This window comes from Sphaerodactylus townsendi, linkage group LG03 (genome assembly GCF_021028975.2).
Source record: "Sphaerodactylus townsendi isolate TG3544 linkage group LG03, MPM_Stown_v2.3, whole genome shotgun sequence".
Lineage (NCBI taxonomy): Eukaryota > Metazoa > Chordata > Lepidosauria > Squamata > Sphaerodactylidae > Sphaerodactylus > Sphaerodactylus townsendi.
Window position 1 is genome coordinate 126,718,381 of NC_059427.1, and position 22,213 is coordinate 126,740,593.

Genomic DNA, 22,213 nt, shown 5'->3' on the forward strand with positions numbered 1-22,213 from the left:
AAACCACAGCGGCACTCATGCGCGGAAGAGCCGCGAAGAACGACCGGTAGGAACAGGGTGTTGTTTTCCTAGGCGCTGCGCCCCAGCCCGCGACGCAGCCCCCGCCGAGCCCAACTCCCTCCACGCAACTCGCCTCCTCCTCCGCCTCAAACAATAGCAGCTGCTCCGCTCGTCGCGCTCTCCAGCCGCCGCGCTCCCAGACTCCGCCTCCTCGTTCCTCATTGGCTGCGGGGGGATTTGGGGAGTCCTGGAGTAGGGCGTGGGGAGGCGGAGTCGGCTGCGCGCGCCTTGCATTGTGTACGCCGCAACGGCAGCCAGGCCGAGGAGTGGCGGCGAGTGGGGCGCGCGCGCTGGCTCCTGGCTCGGGGCGCCCGGCGGCGGGCGAGGAGGAGCGCGCGCTCGCGGAGCCCCCTGCCTGCTGCAGGCACAACGCTGGCTCCGCTACAGGCAAGTCAGAGGCGGCGGCGGCGGAGGAGGAAGAGGAGGCGGAGGAGGGAGCCCAGCCGGCGCCATGGAGGAGCTGAGCAGCGTGGGAGAGCAGGTCTTCGCCGCCGAGTGCATCCTCAGCAAGCGGCTCCGCAAGGTGGGCAGCCGACCCGGCCGGGACTCGACGCCTGCCCTTCGCCGGGCAGCCTGCTGCTGCTGGCCTCTCCCTAACGCGCCTCTCCCTTTCTTTCTCTCTCTTTCGCCGCAGGGCAAGCTGGAGTATTTGGTGAAGTGGCGCGGCTGGTCTTCCAAGTGAGTTCGGACAATGAGCCCAGCAGCAGCAGCTGAGCCGCCCGCCCGGCAGCCGTTGGGCTGAAGGAGCCGGCGGGCGGGCGGGGGGTTGAGGGGCGTGGCTTGGGGGCTGGGGGATGCTGGGCCCAGGCGAGCGCAGAGTTTGGGAAAACAAGCCCCGGAGGGGGGCCGGCTGAGAGCGGCGCTCGGGAGTCCGGAGGGGCCCGTGTGGGAGGGGCGGGCGCGACGGGCTCTCGCTTCCAGGGTGCCGCAAGAGACTCTCGGGCTTGTTTTGGCGGTTTTTGCCGGCGAAGCAGAGCGACGCTTCCTCCCGCACGACTTTCTTTTGTTTACCATGAATTAGTTGTTGCTCGCCCCCCCCCCGCCCCCACCGGCCACTCGCCATCCTACTCTTTCCTCTGCAGTGGGTCTCTGCTGCAGCCCAGGTGTTGCATGTTTCTGTTTTACTCCTGCGAAACTGAGCGCCGAGTCCTGGCCGCTTCCCCCCCCCCCCCTTTGTAAGAAGGAGCAGCAGCGAAGAGTGCGGTGCCCTGCATCTCCCAGTCCCTCAGCTCCAGCGCAGAAGTGCCAACGGTGCCCTTGTTGCCTATGCTATGCAGGGGTAGCCAACCTATGGCACTCCAGATGTGCATGAACTACAGTTCCCATCAGCCCCTGCCAGCATGGCCAGTGGGCAGTCCATGAACATCTGTAGTGCCATAGGTTGGCCACCCGTGGGAGTCCCTTCTGAAACCTGAGATATCAGTTAATGGGCGGGGGGGGGGGGGAGTGTAAGCCAAAGAGAGGAACCTTTTTTGCTGTTTACTCCCTTTGCGTGCTCCCCGCACAAACCAGTAGTTTGTCTCTGTTTTTCTTCTATGAGTTCTCACCATACTTGCCCAAACACACATTTGCCAGATATCAAAATTCTAGCCAAGATGTTCCTTCTGTTGAGCAAATAGTCCGATTGCTTCCCCCTGTCCATTAAGCAAATTGAACATGGTCTGTCACAGGCCATTAAATTCTCACTCTGTTTAAAGGTCTATAGTTCTGACATTTCATCTCCCTGATCATTTTTTTAACCCATTCCAAGAATGAAGGCACTAGTTTGCCAGTATAGCTGTTCTGTACAGCTGGGGCTGTGGTGGTCAAGATCTATTCAGAAAACGCAACTACTTCTAGCCCTTACATGGAGAAGGGGGCATGCATGGCCTCAAAGTGAGGCATTTATAATAAAAGTTATATCATAACTTGTGTGTGTCACAGCTGACTTACAGTGACCCTCTAGGGTTTTCCAGGCAAGAGTAGTTCAGAAGTGCTTTGCCATTGCTTGTCTCTAAGGCGCCTTCTGCACCTGCAGAATAATGCACTTTCAAACTGCTTTCAGTGCTCTTTGAAGCTGTGTGGAATAGCAAAATCCACTTGCAAACAGTTGTGAAAGTGGTTTGAAAACGCATTATTTTGCGTGTGCGGAAGGGGCCTATATCGCATCCCAGTAGTCCTTGGAGGTTGTCCATCCAAATTCCAATCAGGGTCCAACCTGCTTAGCTTGAGATCCGCCAAGATCAGGCTAGCCTGGAGCTGTTACAAGCCAACTATTTATTTTATGATTTTTTTCCCCTTGTAATTACTTGTTACTTTTTTCCAGGCACAACAGCTGGGAACCTGAAGAGAACATTCTTGACCCCAGACTTCTGTTGGCCTTTCAGAAGAAGTGAGTGAGCTGTAATTGTGGAGCATGGAGACAGAGTTTATTATATGTTCCTTGTTTTGCCCTTAAACTGAGAGCCAGCATGATGTAATGGTTAAGAGTGGTGAACTCTAATCTGGAGAACTGGGTTTGATTCCCCACTCTTCCACATGAGCAGCTGACTCTGGTGAACTGGATTTGTTTCCCTTCTCCTTCATATGAAGCCTGCTGGGTGACCTTGGGCTAGTCACAGTTCTTTGGAACTCTGTCAACACCACCTACTTCACAAAGTGCCTATTTATGGGGGAGAAGAAGGGAAAGGGTTTGTAAGCCATCTTGAGTCTCCTTACAGGAGAGAAAGGCAGGGTATAAATCCAGACTCTTCTTCTTATGATGGCATTTAATGGACTATTATAGGCTTGAATGTACATGGTAATTGTCCACATGCTGCTGCTTTCTTGATTTGCCCAATTTAGTACCAGTTTTTGTTTATTTTAGTAATATTTTTGCAAGTAAATGAGTAAGAGGCTTTATGTTATCTGGAAAAAAAACCCTTTAAGGACGTATAATGTCTGGTGAACTCCTGCCTATTGTTAATGGGATACAGTGTACTTCTCAACCTTTAAGAAGGAAATGAGAACTTTTGGGGGATACACTGATTCAGGATATTGGCTGTTGCCAGGTGGATTGTAACAGCCCCTTCTTCTGGTATCCTGTGTATAACATAGAAAAGATACCACTCAGGGGTATCAAGATCTAGAGCAGATTACAGAGATCGCCAGAGGGACCTCTCTAGAGATGAGTGATTAAGCAACAGAATTCTGGATGTACAGAGGAAGAGAAGACCTGATGATGTGTATACCAAGTTTAAGACATTGTCAGAAAACTTAGAAATGCATGTTCTCTGGAAATTTGATATTCTGCAATAATAGAAGCCACCACATTATTAGGAAAAAATCAAAATTAAACGCACAAGAGGGAGCTGAAGCAGGTATTATCTTCCCTGGCATCGCATCACAACCTTCTTCGTGGGGAAGGGGAGGGTGTAAACAAGAAGAAAGATATCTGTCTATTTGTGCCCTTCCCCCAACCTTCCAGTGTAAATGGATCAGCATGCATAACGTTCTTCACAAGCTTGGAGCTCAAGATGTAAGGAGGTACATTCCTACATAGTACCCTCTTGTAATGGGGTCCAGAAATGGCCTCTGCTGGTTTAGACAGCTTTCTCTGTTTGTGAGGCTTGCTGCCAGCTGTGGTGGCTCTTGTTTCATGCCTGGTTTCTCATAGCCATCAATCCTCTAAAACGTTTATAAGTGGCCTCACTCCCTTCCCATCTCTGTGTTGTTACCACAGTTAAAGGTGGTAAAGCATCTTCCCCTCACCCCTTGCGTTGCTGTGATATGTTTAGATGCATTTAGGAATACTATACATATGGCACAAAATAGAGAAAATAAAGTAACTAAAATTATTCAGAATGCAGTCACCCTCATGAAAGCTATGCTTTGTAGTATCTTAATTTTTGAAGAAAGATGACAGTGGCCTAATAGAGACTTACATGCTTGGTATGAAAAGAGTGAAGCACAAGAAAACAGCCTTCCTCAAAATTGTATTCGTAAACCCGATAACTGCCTGGTGTCTGAAGACAGAATCGTGAGCTTAAGTTGCCTCATTCTCCCTCCCTGGCGCAATTCATACGCTCTTCTAGTGGTAGACGGCAAAGAATTTTGATATGAGAATTTACAGATATTGGAAACAATAACAAAGGGAGCAATAAAAACAATAGAAGGCTTTGTGGGAGACTAATCAAAAGCAAGCTGCTTAGAGTGGAAATGTGGTATCTGTTAATGAGAGGCAAAGATGACTTACTCTTGTGTTGTTGTTTTTATCTTTTCAGAGAACACGAGAAAGAAGTCCAAAATCAGAAAAGGGGCAAGAGACCTAGAGGCAGGCCCAGGAAAAACGTTGTGAGTAAGGGAGACTTCTGGAAAGCAGATGGGAGTGGAGGCTTTGGGGAGCAGGGTGGAAGGCTTATCTGTACATTATACATGAACTTCCTGCACATAAATTCCATATTGAGGCAACCAGGTGGGTTAGACGAGCATAGTGTGCTTGATTCAGCTCTGCGTCAGCATGTATTACCATGTGCGTAATTACATTGGGCATACTTGGCTAATATTTGAGCCAGGTGCTGCAGCCAGGATTTTTTTTCCCTCCTCACATCGTGACAAACTTGTTTGATTGCTTGGGGTGATTTTTCTCTTCACAAACCATCAGAGAAGTAAGTCACCACAAGCACGATTGTAGCTGGCAACTTTCTTATTAAAGAAAGTTGAAACGGTTTCTGAGATTTGAAAAGTAAGAGGATGTCCAGATAGAGAACATAAGAACATAAGAACAAGCCAGCTGGATCAGACCAGAGTCCATCTAGTCCAGCTCTCTGCTACTCGCAGTGGCCCACCAGGTGCCTTTGGGAGCTCACATGCAGGATGTGAAAGCAATGGCCTTCTGCGGCTGTTGCTCCCGATCAGAATCGGGAGCATGCTCCTCTTGTTCCAGACTTAGGATGATGTAAAGGTAGTCCTCTGTGCAAGCATTGGGTCATTACTTATCACAACATTTACTAGGCAGACTATTTAGAAGAAGAGGTCCCCCCTTTTCTCTCCTGTAAGGAGACTCAAAGGGGCTTACAAACTCCTTTCCCTTCCCGCTTCACAACAAACACCCTGTGAGGCAGGTGGGGCTGAGAGAGCTCCGAAGAACTGTGACTAGCCCAAGGTAGATAGATATTTATTATTACGGCCTTTTGGCCAGCCAAGTGACTAGCCCAAGGTCATGCAGCTGGCATGTGCTGGAGTGCACAGGCTAATCTGAATTCCCCAGTTAAACCTCCACAGCTCAAGCGGCAGAGCAGGGAATCAAACCCAGTTCCTCCAGATTAGAGTACACCTGCTGTTAGCCACTATACCATTTTGCCATTGCCTTCCCCAGTCATCTACACTATAACCCCATCAAGGTGGGTACTTGTTTTACTGACCTGGGAAGGATGGAAAGCTGACTCACCCTTGAGCTAGATACCTGCAACGGACTTCCATCGGGATTGAACTTGGGTCATGAACAGAGCTTGGACTGCAGTACTGCAGCTTCCCGTTCTTCATTATGATGTTTCCAAATTAGTATACTGTGGCCTTACATAAAACCTAACTTAATTGTTTGCATGCATGCACAAAGAGAGCTCTTTAATAGCACAAAACTAATGGTGTGTGCTATAAACCAGTTGTGTTAACTAAGCTATTTTAGTTTACTGTGGGTGAGATCACTAACTGTAATCCTAAACAGTTCTAAGCTGTTTTAGCAGCAGTGGCGTAGGAGGTTAAGAGCTCGTGTATCTAATCTGGAGAAACCGGGTTTGATTCCCAGCTCTGCCGCCTGAGCTGTGGAGGCTTATCTGGGGAATTCAGATTAGCCTGTACACTCCCACACATGCCAGCTGGGTGACCTTGGGCTAGTCACAGCTTCTCAGAGCTCTCTCAGCCCCACCCACCTCACAGGGTGTTTGTTGTGAGGGGGGAAGGGCAAGGAGATTGTAAGCCCCTTTGAGTCTCCTGCAGGAGAGAAAAGGGGGATATAAATCCAAACTCTTCTTCTTCTAAGCCCTTATTTTGGGTCCGCTTGTCTTGCAGAAACCCAAAGGATGAAATTCATTTAATTAGACCAGGGGTAGGGAACCTGCGGCTCTTCAGATGTTCAGGAACTAAAATTCCCATCAGCCTCTGTCAGCATGGCCAATTGGCCATGCTGGTAGGGGCTGATGGGAATTGTAGTTCCTGAACATCTGGAGAGCCGCAGGTTCCCTACCCCTGAATTAGACTTAGAGAAGGGAACTCCGCTGAGGACTGCACTATAACTGTTCTCTAAAATCCTTCACTACAATCGTAGTGAAGAACCAGATCATATTAGCTCTCTCACACTTTGTTTTTTAACTTTGTTTTCAAAGGAACCTGAGCTGGCACCAAAGAGCAAATCCAGTAGCTCTTCTTCATCAACCTCCTCCTCATCTTCCTCTTCTGAGGAAGAGGATGAGAGTGACATTGACACAAAGAGAGGTCAACGGAGCAGAGAGAGCCACCCTGTGCCACAGAAGAAAGCTCAAATTCTGGTTGCCAAGCCTGATAACAAAGATGCTGTTAGGAAAAAGCGTGGGCGGAAGCCGATGCCTCCGGAACAGAAGGCAGCAAAGAAGACCATCAACCTAACAAAAGTGCTGAAAACTAATCGGAAAGACATGGGGGGAGGAGGACCCAAGTTGATGGGCAAGATGCAACCACAACACAATGCTCAGAGTTCTGGCATTGCCATACTTAAATCCCACATGAAGGAAGCGCAAGGTGCATTTGGTGGCTTTTGTTCTGGAGCATCTTCTACTGACAACCTGGCTAATATTGTGAAAGGTAACTCGCCTGGAAGCCCAAACTGTGGCATCAGTTGGCAGAGCTCCATCGTACATTACATGAGCAGGATGTCACAAAATCAGAACTCAGCAGATACTTCAGCTGTGGGAAGGCTGACACTCAAGTCAGCCATGTCTTGCAAGAGTGGGTTAGGACTGGATTTAAAACCGAAAAACCAGAAAAGTGCCGGGGATTTGGAGCTGACTTTACAAGGGTCCAAAGTGGCTAAGAGACCGAGCGGCAACGCATTGGGGGAACAGAAAACAGGGTTTGGTGCTGGTGCTCAGAATTTGCACAATGGTAACAAGGTTCCTGCCAGTTCTCCCAGCAGCCAACTAGCTTCCAACCAAGAGCTCAATCTCCAAGCTTTAAATCTACAAAGTGTGAAAAATGGACCAACCTCCATTGGAGGGAGCATCCTTCCCCGACATGCTTGTGGGACGGTGGCCAAAAGTGCTGGCAACACTGCAGCCATGAGCACAGGTGTGCCCAAAGGCAGTGGGCCAGCCATTGGACCAAACACTGCAAATTCAGATACAGACGCTCACAAAAGTGAGAAGCCAACACAAAGAATAGCGACTGGCGAGAAAGATTTGACAACGAAAAGCAGCACCTCGAGTACACAGGAGGGATGTACCACAGCAGAAAATCACAAAACATCAGCTCTGTCAGAAATGAGCACCGGAGAAGAGGAGACTAGCTCTGATTCAGACCGAGACTCTGCCGCTTTCCCTGGAGCAGGCCAGAATATGTCTGTCTCCATCCAAACTAGCCAGGATTGGAAGCCCACTCGCAGTCTCATTGAACATGTCTTTGTCACAGATGTGACTGCTAACCTGATCACTGTGACAGTTAAGGAATCCCCAACTAGCGTTGGCTTCTTTAATCTTAGGCATTACTGAAACGTATGGCAAGGGTCACATCTTGTCCCTTTCCACCTTTCTCACTGACTCTGACTGTTGCATTGGATGCCAGAAAGGGAGATCTGACTTGGCTGTTCTCACCCTATAATAAGCTGTGTTCTAGTAAGTGGTGAACCTACACTGAGAGAGTATATAGTTGTTGACTGTGAGATCTTGTGGCTTCTGCTAGTCTACTCTATAGAAACACCTTGAAGACTATAGAGAGTTCTTCCTGTTCTGCCAAAGAGAGAGAGAGGCAGGGTTGAAGATTCTCAAAAATGTTGGCTTTAGTTAAAATCAGTCAGTATAGGAGAGACTGAGAGACGGTTACTCACCCAGGTATTGCTGAACTTGGATTTCTTAGCTTTATGGTTTGAAATGGCAGAAAACTGAGTATCCAGTTGCCTGGTAAGTTTGCAGGGAAGGATTCTAAAAACAAACTTCTACTATTATTTTGTGTTATCCAAGGAAATGTATTCTTCCACCAAATAATCAATATCTGAATCTTTTGAGCTTGGGACAGTGAAACCCAGTCAAAACTTGAATATTAGTTTTAATATTTAGATTACTACAAAAGGGTTGTGTGAAATGGGAATATTGTTTACATTTCCTTAAGTTTGCCTTTGCAAGCTAAATGGGGTTGATACAGAAGAGGATATTGCCTTCAGAGCTTTGGGGGGCTGGGCCTAGAAACTGTAGGTGCTACTGGCTACATGGCCAAGCTGCCTGTTTGCTATTTCTCTTGGCTCAGAGTGGTAGCATCAGGACTATCTATTAACATTTGTGCTAGAAATTGTTTGAAAAACAAAGCCTTTAAGTGGTCCCAGAAACATTTCCATCAAAACTAAGCAACCTTTTTCACCTGCCAGGTGCCGGTATACATGCTCTCCCTTCATCCCTATTATCACCTATGTGGAAACTTCTAATAGAAAGTACTTCTGCTTAACATCATCACATACACAGGGCAACTACAGCCCGTGGCACCTTCCCAGGATGAGTACAGACAGCCAAACACCTCACAAGCATGGTGATGGCTTATATATAGGCTACGTTTCGTATCGTACACAGAACTAGTATCCATGTTGAAATGTTGGAAGTGAAGTGGTCCTTAGGTTTTGGTACAGAGGCTATTGAGACATGTTCTCTCAGTACAGTGAGGAACTTCTGTAACTGCTGGATCTGTAATAAAAGATGGTAACTGAATCTTGGGAGCAGATGTAAGTGAGGTAAGGAAATGCTGTCCAAACGGAGTGGAAGGCTTTCATTATGTAGAGAACAGAGCCGCTATCATGCTGTCTCTGCCACACACTCTTGCAACTTAACCGTGAAACATTCCATACTGATATTCTGAGAAATTTGTTTTTTTTTCTCTTTTGAAGTGTGCAACTGTATATAGGTATTGTATGCCTTGGTCTTATGTGGGTTTTTTTAATGCAACATGAGCCTTACTTTCTTGGCGGGGCATAAGACAAGAAAGAAGCTAGGTTGGAGGGTAATCCAGCACCAAAGTCCATGTTGGGCCTAGGTTTTCCTGAAGTCACATTGTGACTCAAGTTTGGCTTTGTATTATTTTTTCCATGACAGATGGCTTATTGAGGCCAACATTATCTTCCAGGTTTGGAGTAGCTCTGAGCAGCAGCTCTGTTTTATCATTCCATCTTGCAGATGGCTTGTTTATTTACATTGGTACATGACACTAAATTAGAAACTGCAGCATTGCTTGGAAACAAGGAGTACCTGGAGTATTCATAGGCAAAGGCCTCCAAACCTGAATAGGGATACATTGCCAAGTTTCAGAATAGCTGTTTGTCTTTGCAATCTAGAGTGTATTGTCCTGGAGTGTCTTCTACAAACACTTGATTGCCAAGAGCTGTTGTTTGTTGGATCTGTCTGTCCTGAATAGTTTTAATGCATGTTGAGCTACCCAAAGAGTGTGTGGCTTGCTAACTTTTGCACCATTCTCTTTGGATCCTTGCTTGAAATCCAGTGACTGAGCCTGTTGGTTTCCTGTTGTCATTTTATATATCCTTTGGAGTTCATGGGGTGATAGCATCAACAAACATGAGAAGAAGGGAGGTTGCAAACCATGGATAAGATATTGCTTCCATTTATATTAAGAATTTTTGCTACTTAAATACTCACCTCAGCCTGTGATCCTGAATTTGCTTACATTGAAGTAATCTGCTTCAAAGTGGTTGTGTTTACAGTTGGGGTGCAAGTTTCTAGTAATGTATTGAGCATCTAAGAACAGTTTGGGTAAAAATTCTGGTGGAGGCTCTTTTGTGCAAGGCTGCGGAGCAGGGTTAGGGAAGCAGACTATAATGTTGGTTCCCCTGTTTGCAAGACCCGAAAAGATGGGTCAGCAAGACCCGAAAAGATGGCCAGCGTCTTTTCACAAGGAAAGAAGAGAACTGGTTACCACAACTCACCCAGGAAATCACTGCTTAGCATACTGCAGTGACACCCCTCCTTTTGGCAGCATGACAACTATAGATATCAAGAAACCTTGACTAGGCTCAGCAAACAGCTCTTTTGCTAGTATATTAGAAGGTGTTCTCATGGGCTCTGTAGATGTGACAGTTATGTTCTCTTCTTAAAGGCATCCTTGTAAATAGACTTAAGTGAAACAACATTTAATTCTGAATGCATGTATACTTTACAGGGATCTGTATTCCCCTCCTGTTCTTTGTTCTGCTGTCCAGTGTCCATGTTTTGTCTCTACTCCGCCGCCCCCCCTTTTAGTTCTAGCTACACTCCTGCCCTGTGGGGTAGAATGTCTACATCAGGAGACATGAATTTCTGTTGCAAAGTTTACATGAGATAATGAGCCCTTCGGGGGAGGGCGGTTTATAAATATAATAAATAATAATAATAATAATAAACTCTGGGGCCTTGTGGTCTAGTTTTTGTTTTAAGCGAAATATCAATCTATCCTCCCTCTCTCTCTCTCTCTCTCTCTCTCTCTCTCTCTCTCTCTCTCTCTCTCTCTCTCTCTCTCTCTCTCTTTGGGTGCCAAAAATGCAAAATTATGTTGATGCTTCTTTCTGCCGGTTAGTTTTAAGCTCAGACAGTTCTCCATTTGGGATACTGGGCACTGTTCTGAAAAGCTCTTGGCAAAGTCTGGCCCAGTTTAGGCTTGAAGTTCAAGACACAGTAAGAATGGTATTTTTAAAAAAAATTGGCAAGTTTTACTTTTGTAGTAAAAAGAGGAACTTTGATGGCTGCCATCTGTCTTTGTGGTCTGTCAGATATTTATTACGTATTTTGCTTTTATGAATCTAAATCCCTTTTAACTCTTCCTCGTGCCTTTTGGAAACAGTGTGTTTGCCGGCAACAGTTTCATGTTTTTATTACAACTGAATGAGTGTTAAAGGTCCTTATGACGAGACCGGGTTTTGAAGCAGAGTAAGAGGAAAGACTTCATAATATGCTAGTGCTTACGCTAAATTGGCCTGTTTGGCTAATAGAGCTGACAGCTGTCTGTTAGAGACATGCGACCCTCCTGCTTTGTTGAGGCCAGCGTCTTTTCACAAGGAAAGAAGGCCTTGTTCTGCTGGACTGGCTTCTAATGAATTAAAGGGATTTGTTGTTGGTTAGAGGTAAGAGGTCCATTCATACAGCTGAGAATGCAAGAGTGGGCACTAGCTTTCCCTCTACCCAGAAACCCCACTGTCATCAATAAAATCTCTTGGGCCCTAACTTTATTTTGTGCGTGTTTGTTATAATGAGCTCTGCAGTATTTCAGTAATAATATATTTCACTCTGGCCCTGGTACATTCTTTATTTCTGACCTACCAGGCCCCCATGTATTTGTTAAATTTCTAAATGCATTTTTTTCCACCTGTAATTTTAATGTATAGCAGCTTCCCATTGTTCCAGAGACCTCTGCACAAGTCGCTTGGGATTCTCAACTGTGCTCTTTGGTGAAAGCCATTAGAAATAGGCTTCTTTATATTTCCCTGTTCTCTTGGAAAACTGAGGTCTGTTGCTCTTTCCCTAGAAGTTCTAATCCTGTGCCTTTCTGTTTAACCAGCCATTTCTATTCCAAAGCCTATCTCTTGAAAATACCTTACTTAACCAGTAAGATGAACCACTTTCTGACGACTACATTGACATTGGTGCTTGTTACTTGGTGTACAAAACTGAGTGAAAGATTAAAAAATAAAAATTGAAGCTATCATTTCATAGCCTAACTGTGCATTTGAATTCACAGTTGAAATTTTAAAATCTGTCCTTGGCAGATGGTTCATATAAATGCTAACTATATCTACCAATTATTAAAAAGTAGTATTCAAAGCCTACCTTTATATATATATATTTCTTCAGTTTGCTGCTATGTGTCTGAGGGTTTTAGTTGTGTGGCAAACAATTGTCTAAAGTTCTGTTGCTACTCTGCTCTATTTTTGAAGAGGTTTTTTTTGCGGGGTTGTTTTGTAACTATATAGTGCTGCCGTATTTGTATATCAAATGGATATTTTTTTTTGTCTTGGAATAATGTAGTGGCTCTTTTACACTGACTGGAAGAAATGCTAAAGATAGCCCACTTCTGTAGAATTGTACAATATGTACAATATAAAAAAACCCACAAACCTGATTTACTTTATATTGTGTTTTGTTCTGATCCTCTGAATTCCATGCACTCACTTCTGAGCAAGAGAAATAGCTTTCACAAGAAGGAAACTTGTGCAAATTAGTTCAGTGCTTCTTGTAATATGTGTCAATCACTGTGTGTTTAATTTTTAAAAAGCCAAATAGTTCCTGTATGACATTTTCTAATTGCTTTAACTAGAGCTGTTTCTTTGCTTTTATGCTAAGAGAACAAAAGTTGGAGATGTTATTACCATGGGAAAGCTTAGGTTCTTTGTTAGAGTGGGACAGCCTTTCCAGCCAGAATATTAAATAAGGCTGAAAGCAATGTCTGCCCATTGATCTCACTGTGGGTTCACTGCTGCGTTTGGGGTTTGTTTGTTTGACCCTGGCTGCCTGGCTGGCTTGCTTCTCTTATATGATGTCTGCCTTCTAGTGTTTCTCGGCCGTTAACACTAGTTTAAACTTCAGCTGTTTAATTTATTTTGCAGGTTTAAAAAGGAAAAAAAATCTCTTAGATGGTATGCTGGACAATTTTTGTATAACTTTTAATTCATGGTTTTAGTATTCAATAAATATTTTTTTAAATTTTCACTTCACTGTGTGGCTTGTACTACTCCACTCTTGTAGTTAATACTGTGCTTCGCTGCCAAATTCAGTTACAGCATTAGAAACTGGTCATAACAAAATGCAACAGAATAGTTCAGCTAACCCAATCACTAATTTCAGAAAACATTTAATATCTTTTGCATCAGAAGTACGTGAGGAAAAAGAAACATGGGAGCCTTCCCATCTGTCTGGGGACATCTCAAGCATAAAGATAATCCATGTGGACATTGTCTTGACCATGATGGCTTGCAATTGTTAATGGGTTTATCCATTAGTTTGTTTAATACTACTTTCCACTGGCACAGGAGTTTTTCATGCTAGCAAGTAAAAGGTAATAAAATTGGGGTGAACTTTGTACACTGACTGTTTGTTCCCCCGTTTCATATATCTGTTGAACAGGGATGAAGGGCACCCTCAGTTCATGAGACCAAACATTTTCTTCAGGGCATTACTTAGAGGGCTAATAGTTTAATAAATACTGGCAGTCTTTAACACTAACATAAAGCCTTATTGCAGTTCATATTTTTAAAGGGGTGTGAAAAGGAGAGAGGCTGCTGCATTAATATCTGCTGCAATTTGGTCAGTAAACAAGCCAACAGAGTACTTAGGAGGCCTTCCAGATGATTAAACAAAAACTGATTTTAACATCGAACTACTGTGATTGTTTACAAAACCTGTGTGCCACCCTTCTGCCTGATGGGAACTACCCCAGTGGCTAATAGTTTTAAAAAATCACAAAGCATATAAATTAGAACAAAATTAAAAATATAGTAAGCAATTAAAACATATTGCAGGAATGAGGGATCATCAAGGGAATGCCAGATGAAACAAACTCACACTGTTCAAACACTGTCATACGAGAAACAGTAGATGACAAACAGCTATTCCTGGAAAGATCCGTAGTTTTGGTGCCTTCATTTTTTAAAAAGCTTTTTCCTGTGTTACTAACTACCCAAAATCAGAAAATGAGGGCCCTTAAAGCAGGAAAATGCCCTTAAGAGGTTGGTCAGGTTCTTCTGGAAGAAGATGTTATTCAGGTATGCTGGTCCCAAGCCCTGAAAGAGTTCAGCTTTGAGCCTGGCATATGGATTTGTGCATTTAGGATAAGCAGTGGATGGGTTGAAGGAAGGATTCAGTAACAAAGTGAAATGAAAATTCTGATCTAGCTCGAGAGAGGAGGTGCAGGTAGCAAGCAAATTAGTATCAACCTTTAAACTCCAGCAAGATCATAAGATCATAAATGACTGTGCTCACCAAGGTCAGTAAGCCAGAGGGGTGTCACAATCAAAGTACTGGTCTAGGTCTGAGGAGACTTGGGTTCAAATTCTGATTTGTCACAAAACCCACTTAGTGATACAGGGCCTGTCAATCTATCGCAGCCTAACACACCACACAGGATCATAGTTGTGAGGAATCGAGAGAAGCCATGCATGCCACTCTGATCTTCTTAGAAGAATAACATTTTTAGAGAAATAATATTCTTCAAATAGTAAAGCTTACGTAACGTTGCAGGCAGTGAAGTTATTTCTTTCATAGTACCAGAGCTAGCAGGGCAAGATTTTTTTCCGTCACAAAACTACAATTTGAATGCTGGGAAAATGTTTCCACTAGAAAGAAAGCTGTAAGGAGCCAGGGTAACAAATGAGTAACAAACTGTGCAATTGCTGTGCTAAGCAATCATGAACATGGGTCAGAGGCAGAACGACCTCACCATTCAAAGGCTTTTCCAAGATGATGTATAAACTGGTTCCTAAAAACAGCTATAGACAAAACCAGGTTAGTGCACCTTGTTCTGGGACACTATAAACATTGGCACAGGCAGGGCTAACATTTCTGCCATAGACCAAGCAGTTGTGCACTGACACACACACCCGCCCCCCACATAGTTGTCTGTCCCACTCCCTAACAACACTCTGATAAGTACATTGTGTGTCTGCTTCCTCTTCCAGACTAACCATACATAATAATCATATCACAGCAAAAAAAAAAGAGAGAGAGACTGGAGGAAGGGACATGTGAGGGTTATGGAGACCTGCTGCAGTCACAAGAAAACAAAATTCTATTGAAGAAGAACTAGTGAAACTAGAGAACACATTTATGCATGTGCGGTTTCCTTTGCTTTGAGTGTACATTTCCATCAGGTTTGATTCTCAGTTACTCGTCCACTCTCAGATCAAAGAATCCTCACAGTTTCCAAAAGCTCTTTAAGTGTGACCTTTTTTCTCCCTTCGCAGGAAAAACGAAGGAGATCCCAATGAGTTACCATTTCATCAGGGTTTCTCTCTCCCTTCCTCCCTCCTTCCCCTGCCCCCACCACAGTACTTCCTCTCACTTTACTGGCTCCCATTATTTTATTTTCACATTTAAAGCCTATCACTGGAGCAGTAGATTGGAGCTGGGAACTTGGTGAAATGGACAAGGCTTTCAATGATCTTTCACTAAGCAAGAGATGACCCCCCCACCCCCCAGGCAGCAGACAGCCTCCCAATGGAGGTTGCATGGCAACAACAAGGGGGGGGAATGGTGGATCAACTGGGATAGGAAGCAAAAAACTGTGGCAGAGGAAAGAATGGTGTAAACAGGAAAGCTCAACACTGCAAAGCAAAGTTAAAGAATTGACTGATTCTGAGCAACAGGGTAAGTATAACAACAGTTACAGGCAAACCTTGTCCTTTAACTGTTATTATATGGCTAAGAATTGGAGTCAGAGACCTGTGGAATAATTAAAGGTGTTTTGGTCTGTAAGGACTGCAGGTTGTTCATAAGCTCTGTAGCAACAGAATTACCTTCCTAGGAAGATGCACTTCTGTTGGTACACACACATTTGCAGGCTCGGGGAAATATTCTTAACTACTATGTCTGAATTAAATTCTGTACATTTTAGAACAACATCGTTGCTGTCCTTTTATAGATTTGCTGTTCCAGTTAACAATAGTGAAGGGGGGGGGATTCCCTCATGATCAGAGCAAAGCTCCCTTTGCAAGAAACAAAGCGTTATACTGTGCAGAGGTGGAACAGTCCAGAAGGAAAGGGATATAGAGAAGGTCTACCTTTAAAGCTTCCAAGTTGTATGGACTGATAAAGCAAAATTTTCAAAAGAATTTTAAGCTAAAGATATTTGCAGAATTGGAGATCTTTATAAAACGGGAGATGGAGAAACTGGGGAGGAGGGCTCTGCATCCAGTCTGAATAACTGGAATGGTTTGGATATAGCAGCTTCCATGCAATATTGGGATCCAGAAGCTCTGCTTGAAGCCACGGTCACCCTAGAAAGCCAAGTGGATGTGACTGGGTAAGACTGCTTTTTCCCAGCTTCAACTGATGTACTAGCTGTGTCTATTCTTTTTCCATTCTGATGTAACCAAGGTATGGATCATGGTGGCTGCATCTAGGCTGGATTTTTGCAGGGTTGTCTACTTAAGGATACCCTTGAAAAATGCTCAGAAGCAGCAGCTAGTGCAGAATGCTGCAGCTAGACTGATAGTTGGGGACAGCTACTGGGAACATATTACCCTGATACTATAGCAATTACACTGGTTACCAACCTGCTCCCAAGGCCAATTCAATTTTTTTAAAATCCCTGCATGGCTTGGGACCAGGGTGTCTTCTTCCATGAACTCCTCCCCTGGAGTTAATATTGCAGGGAGATACTTCCTGATTCTTCCTGTCCCATCAATCAAAGAACCTTTTCCACTGGGCACTTAGGAGGGGGCTTTTTTGGTAGCAAACCCCACAATCATGGAGCAACCTCGCAAGGAGGTGGGCCTGTCCCCCTTAAGGTTGATCTTCAAGAGGCAGTTTTATTTAGTGCTACATTTGACTGATTTGTTTTTTTTTTATTAGCGGTCCTAATTGGAATTTTTAAATTGTGTTCTTTTATTCACATTTATTGTTGTTTTTTCATAACTGGTTTATTTATATTCAAGCTGCCTTGAGTTCCACAAGGGATAAAGGTGCCTGATGCATTTGTAAATAAATACATCTGAAAAGCAGCTGGAGAAGCAATTTTGCCCTTTCATCTGGTCTTGAGCCATTGCAGCACCACTCCAGCTTTGCACAGAGGAGAGTATCCGGGGCCTATCCTGGGAGAAAATGTACTGCAAAAGCGCCCCTGGTGGCCAAAGAGAATCCTGCACTTAAAGACCAACGCTTACCTCCTCTAGGAAAAGTCTCAGCCTGAAATCCCACATCCATGTCAAGGTTATCAAGGAATTAGTTACTAACTGGTTAGTGGCCAACTGAAGAGAGTCTGGTAACAAGTTGGCCAGTAGGTTGGAAACCATTAATCGGTTATTATGGGGAAAATAGTTTAGGGATATTTTTGTTTCCTTCAGTGAAAAGGAAATACGCCAAGTGAAAAGATATGGGATTTTTCGCACTGAGTGGGTCACAGTCTTTTCTGCCTCCGTGATCCCCCTGGGTATATTAACAAGTCAGTGGCCCCTTCCGCACATGCAGAATAATGCACTTTCAATGCACTTTCAATGCACTTTGAAGCTGGATTTTACTGTGTGGTATAGCAAAATCCACTTGCAAACTATTGTGAAAGTAGATTGAATGTGCATTATCCTGCATGTGCGGAAGGGACCGCCGTGATTCCCCTTCTTTGGACACCAATAGATGGCTGGAGCCCAGCATCTGCACAATCCCTGTCTCCAGAGAAAACGGACCCCACTTCGTCAGCAGATTTTTAGCAAGGATTTTCAGCAGCCGCCTAATGAGGAAGGGGGGGGGGGAGGTTCAGAAACTTCTTCAAATCTGCCTCGTGAAGCCCTGCTTTCATGACCTGCGTTTGACTCTTGTGTGTCCCGAGGGAGGGTAGAACTGCCAAAAAGAAATGAGCCCCAAGAGAAATGCTGGCTAAAATCCGATGAGTGCAGATGGGAATAGGGCTCCAGCCAGCCTCTGAACGTACTGAGCCACCTCGAGAAAAGCTGTTTGGGTTTCTGATGTTCTGTGGCTGGACAACCTACTGAGCTTCAGAGATGCAATTTTGGAAGCAGTTTCATGCAACTTAATCTGGATCAAGCCTCACCGGACCTGAAATACTGGGGGGGGGGGGGGGGGGCTTTTCCACAACAGATTGATCAAGGAGAAGGAAAGGTGAAGGAAAAGAGATTCCACCTAAACATGCGGAAAAACTTCCAGACCGTAAAGGCTGTTCGACAGTGGAATGCACTCCCTTTTTTAAAGAGAGGCTGGATGGCCATCTGTCAGGAGTGCTTTGACTGTGTTTTCCTGCATTGCAGGGGGTTGGACTTGATGGCCTTTGAGGCTTCTTCCAACTCTATGCTTCTATGATCTGGGCTTGCAGATGACCTTTCACAGATTTCAGACTTCCCCCTGAGTCAATTGCGCTGCCTGCAAGTCTATAGAAGTTGTTCAGGTGCCCAGAGATAACTTCAGGTCTAAACTCTGGGTCACTTACAGTGCTTTGCTAATTCCAAGTAGACTGTCCCTCCTCAATATGGAGGAGGGCGTCTGATCTGCCCGCGGAAGTTTCAAGTTTCGCTACTTGGTTAAATGTGAACAAACTTTCCTCTGCTTGCTTCAAGGGGCTCCTCACTCATGTCCCCCTGGCACAGTCGCGATCGACATTTCCCTTGTTTTCGTGCGTACCTTTACTCGGGGAAATGGATGGAAAGAAAAGGGGCTATCTCTCCTCCAGCTACTTCCTTTGCGTGGTCTGGGGGAGAGGGCAGCGTCCCATCAAGATGTTTTTCCACCGACGCGCTCTCCCTCCTGCCGTCCCTCACAACAGTTTTTAACCGGGACAAAACTTCCCCTGCTCCTTCGCCCTCCTGTGTCCCGACGTTATTGGCCCTCTTTGTCAACTGCGGAGCAAACCCTTCAGGAAGGCCAAGTCTGCTCCCCGTAACGTAGAAGAACCCGAGAGCATTGATATATCTGTGCCACCTGATTTTTATTTTTGATATACGGAGATGTTTAAATCCTAAATATACCATTTGACGGGACCTCGGCGCATTCCGCACATGCAGAATAATGCACTTTCAAACTGCTTTCAGTGCTCTTTGAAGCTGTGCGGAATACCAAAATCCACTTGCAAACAGTTGTGAAAGTGGTTTGAAAACGCATTATTTTGCGTGTGCGGAAGTGCTCGTCTGGTTTTGTTTGGGGGTTTTCACCCAGTAGTAAAGGGAATCCGGGATGAGAGGTGAGCCTTTGGGAGATGACACTGATAAAGACACTGTGGATTTAGTTTGGTTATTGTTCTCCTGACGTCTTCCACAACCTCACTCCCTCCTCCCTGCCCTTCTCTCTCCCCATCCTGTGGCCGAACTGGAGATAAGACGGCTAAAATTCTGGTCAAGCAAAAAAGTGGTTGATCCTGCCCCTCCGTTTACATCCTTTGGGGAGCCTCGAACGTGGGAACTTCGAAACTGGCCCATCTCAAGTAGAAGGGAAAGTTGAAGCTCCGCTCTGCCCTCTGCAGTATTTATTTCTTTACAACGCGCTTTCCCAAACGCTGCTGCTCCACAACAAATGTTAAAAAGACCGTGCATGAAACCTACTTAAGCCACTGCTACTAGACTCGTCAGGATAAAGTCGCAGCAGCAGGAGGGGGGCGGAACACTCACCCCACCGGCATAGCAAAGACGATGGGCAGAAACCCATGGAAATAAAGGAGGACTGCAGCCCTTCCACCTCCAGGTTCGGGGGGGGGGGGCGGGGATCATCCCAGGGAAGAAGCGCCCCTACCCCAAGCCTGCCCTTAGGGACAGTGGCTGTGCCTTCCGCTCTGAAGGGGCAGGCAGTAAGCAAGGCGGTGGTGCAGTGGTTAAGAGCGGGTGCACTCTAATCTGGAGAACCGGGTTTGATTCCCGGCTCTGCCACTTGACCTGTGGAGGCTGGTTTGGTGAACTAGATTAGCTTGTGCACTCCAACACACCCCAGCTGGGTGACCTTGGGCTAGTCACACTTCTTCAGAACTCCCTCAGCCCCACCCGCCTCACAGGCTGTTTGTTGTGAGTGGGGAAGGAGTTTGCAATCCCCTCCGAGTCTCCTTACAGGAGAGAAAGGGTGGATATATAAACCCAACTCTTCTTCTCTTCTTCTGCGTGCAGTCGCAACAGGCGCCCTTCTGAGGTACTCCTTGCACGTGCGAATGAGACAGGCCGCCCTATTTCTCCACTCCGTGGGTCCCCCTCCCTCGGTGGAGACACGGAGGGCCGTCGTTGAGCTTGGAGAGGCTGTGAAGGCTATGAATGCGATTCTAACCAGCCCATCGAAACCCACTGATCGCAATGGACTCCTGCCTGGAGGTGCAGCCTTCAAGAGAGAGACACCATCAGAAGGGCGTAACTGTGGAGGGCTGCACCGCCAGAGGTTTGCCCCCTGGTCTCCGGCACCCGTTGGGAAGCCGGTCTTGCAGAGACCTCTGGGTCTAAGAAGCTTCAGTTGATGCCTCCAGCCCCAAGAGAACCGTCCCCGCCCCACGGTGCTCACACATCCCTCTCCACGTCCAAGACAAACCAGTGGAAGTTGTCTAGAACAGACGCTGGGTCTTTCCCCTTTTTGCTCACCCTCTTATTCACTCGGCAAAAGGGAGAACTGCGCGGGGAAGGCTTTCTGGGACACTCACTAGATGCTGGAGAATAACAGCCCATCTGATCAAGTAGGGGGTGAGTCTGAGGGGACGGGGAGTCTGACGGCGGGGAGCCAGGAAACTGCCTGGCCCACTGTCGCCTTCCCCATCAATAGCAGCGCCTCTTCCAGAGCAAGCCATCGATTTGGAAAGAGGGGAAAGGAACTCAGTGCCTTTCTGTACCGACGGTGCGTGAAAGAACAGCGGGCTTCTTAACAAGACTGACGTTCACCAAGCAGGAGTGAAGGCGGCCAGCCCTGTTCCACCATTTAAAAAAACCCTTGAGATTCCAGGGCACTGTTTTTAAGGTGGTTTTGGTTCTCCCCCACCCCCCACCTCCCCTTAGAAAACAACCCCTGGACTTTCTCCTTGAGACAGAAAGGGAAGAACGTGGCCAAATCGTCATCTCAGCTCTAGGAACCTCACAAAGACATTTCCTTTCCTCCGGCTCTGCGCGCTCCCCTGAAGCCTTGGCCACTGGCCTTTCCCACGCCCTGGTCGGTAGGTGAGCCGGTTTCCAGGTGGGAGGCGCAAAGGTGTGTGCGCCTCTTTGTCACTCAGCGCTCTGGATGCTTCCACGCAGTCCGACCAGTGTTTCTGGCCATGCGAACTGCCGAGCTGATGACACACAACAGAAGGGAAAACACGCCGGAACAACAACAATTACACCGGCGCGGTGGCTGCGGAAGGGAGACGGTCCCAGACAAAACATCTCCTTCCCAGACAAAACTGTCTCCTCCTTCGCTTCCTTGGCAGGCAACAGCATCAAGAACGTGGCCCGGGTTAGCCCTGCTGGGCTGCCTGCAGGAGAACAGCTGGAGCGCCTCAGAGACCAACTCGAGTCCCAGGGTGGGCGTTTTCCAGAGTCAAAGCTCTCGTGGGGACCTTGCTGGTCTCAAAGGTGGATCTGGACTCGTTTCTAACATCAAGACACTCAGTAGTTGACTCAAGGGAACTTGAGAAGGGAGCCTCTAAGAACTGGGGTGCGCTCCTGGCTGGGGAAAAGCCCCAGGGGAAATCCCTGAATCAACGGGATGGAGACTTTACCCCCACCCCCACCCCCACCCCCACCCCCATTATGTCTTCTTCTTTTTTAAGTTGAAGAAACAAGTCAGGTGCTGAATCCGTGTTAAGACATTTTCCATCCGTTTGGTAACACGGTTGCTGGTTGCATTAAACATTGCCCATACCTTGCCCATACCATGCCGAGTTGAATGCGTGTTCTTCCAGATTGCTTCACCCGGGAGTAAGAGAGGAGGAACATGATGAAGCCTCTCCTAGGAGCATCCTGACCCTGTGCTATTTTCCCCGGCCAGGTCAGCCCCCGTTAGCCTTTATACCTTCCAATAGTCACACTGGGTGGACCCAGAGTTTTTCAGAGAGGTCGCCTCTCTCGAGCTCCCCAATGGATTGAGCAGGTTCCTGAAAACCCTTCCTTGACAGCGGCCTGGATTGCTTCCTATGCCCCTTCCACACATGCGGAATAATGCATTTTCAATCCACGTTGAAGCTGGATTTTACTGTGAGGAATAGCAAAACCCACACTCCATCAATTGTGAAAGTGGATTGAACGTGCATTATTCTGCATGTGCGGAAGGGCCCCTAGTCTCGCAGGTTTCCATTTGCTCCGCCCTGGACTTAAAAGCTAGAGGTA

General features: G+C 46.2%; 1 protein-coding gene across 1 annotated transcript; it reads left to right on the forward strand.

Annotated features, from left to right (window-relative positions):
- The first annotated feature begins 277 nt into the window (after positions 1-277).
- Positions 278-12,938, forward strand: CBX2 (chromobox 2). The gene is made up of 5 exons (XM_048490290.1): positions 278-583; positions 695-738; positions 2,366-2,431; positions 4,302-4,371; positions 6,402-12,938. The coding sequence occupies exons 1-5, from the start codon at positions 512-514 to the stop codon at positions 7,755-7,757; spliced, it is 1,608 nt and encodes a 535-aa protein (XP_048346247.1). The 5' UTR covers positions 278-511; the 3' UTR covers positions 7,758-12,938.
- Positions 12,939-22,213: the final 9,275 nt, after the last annotated feature.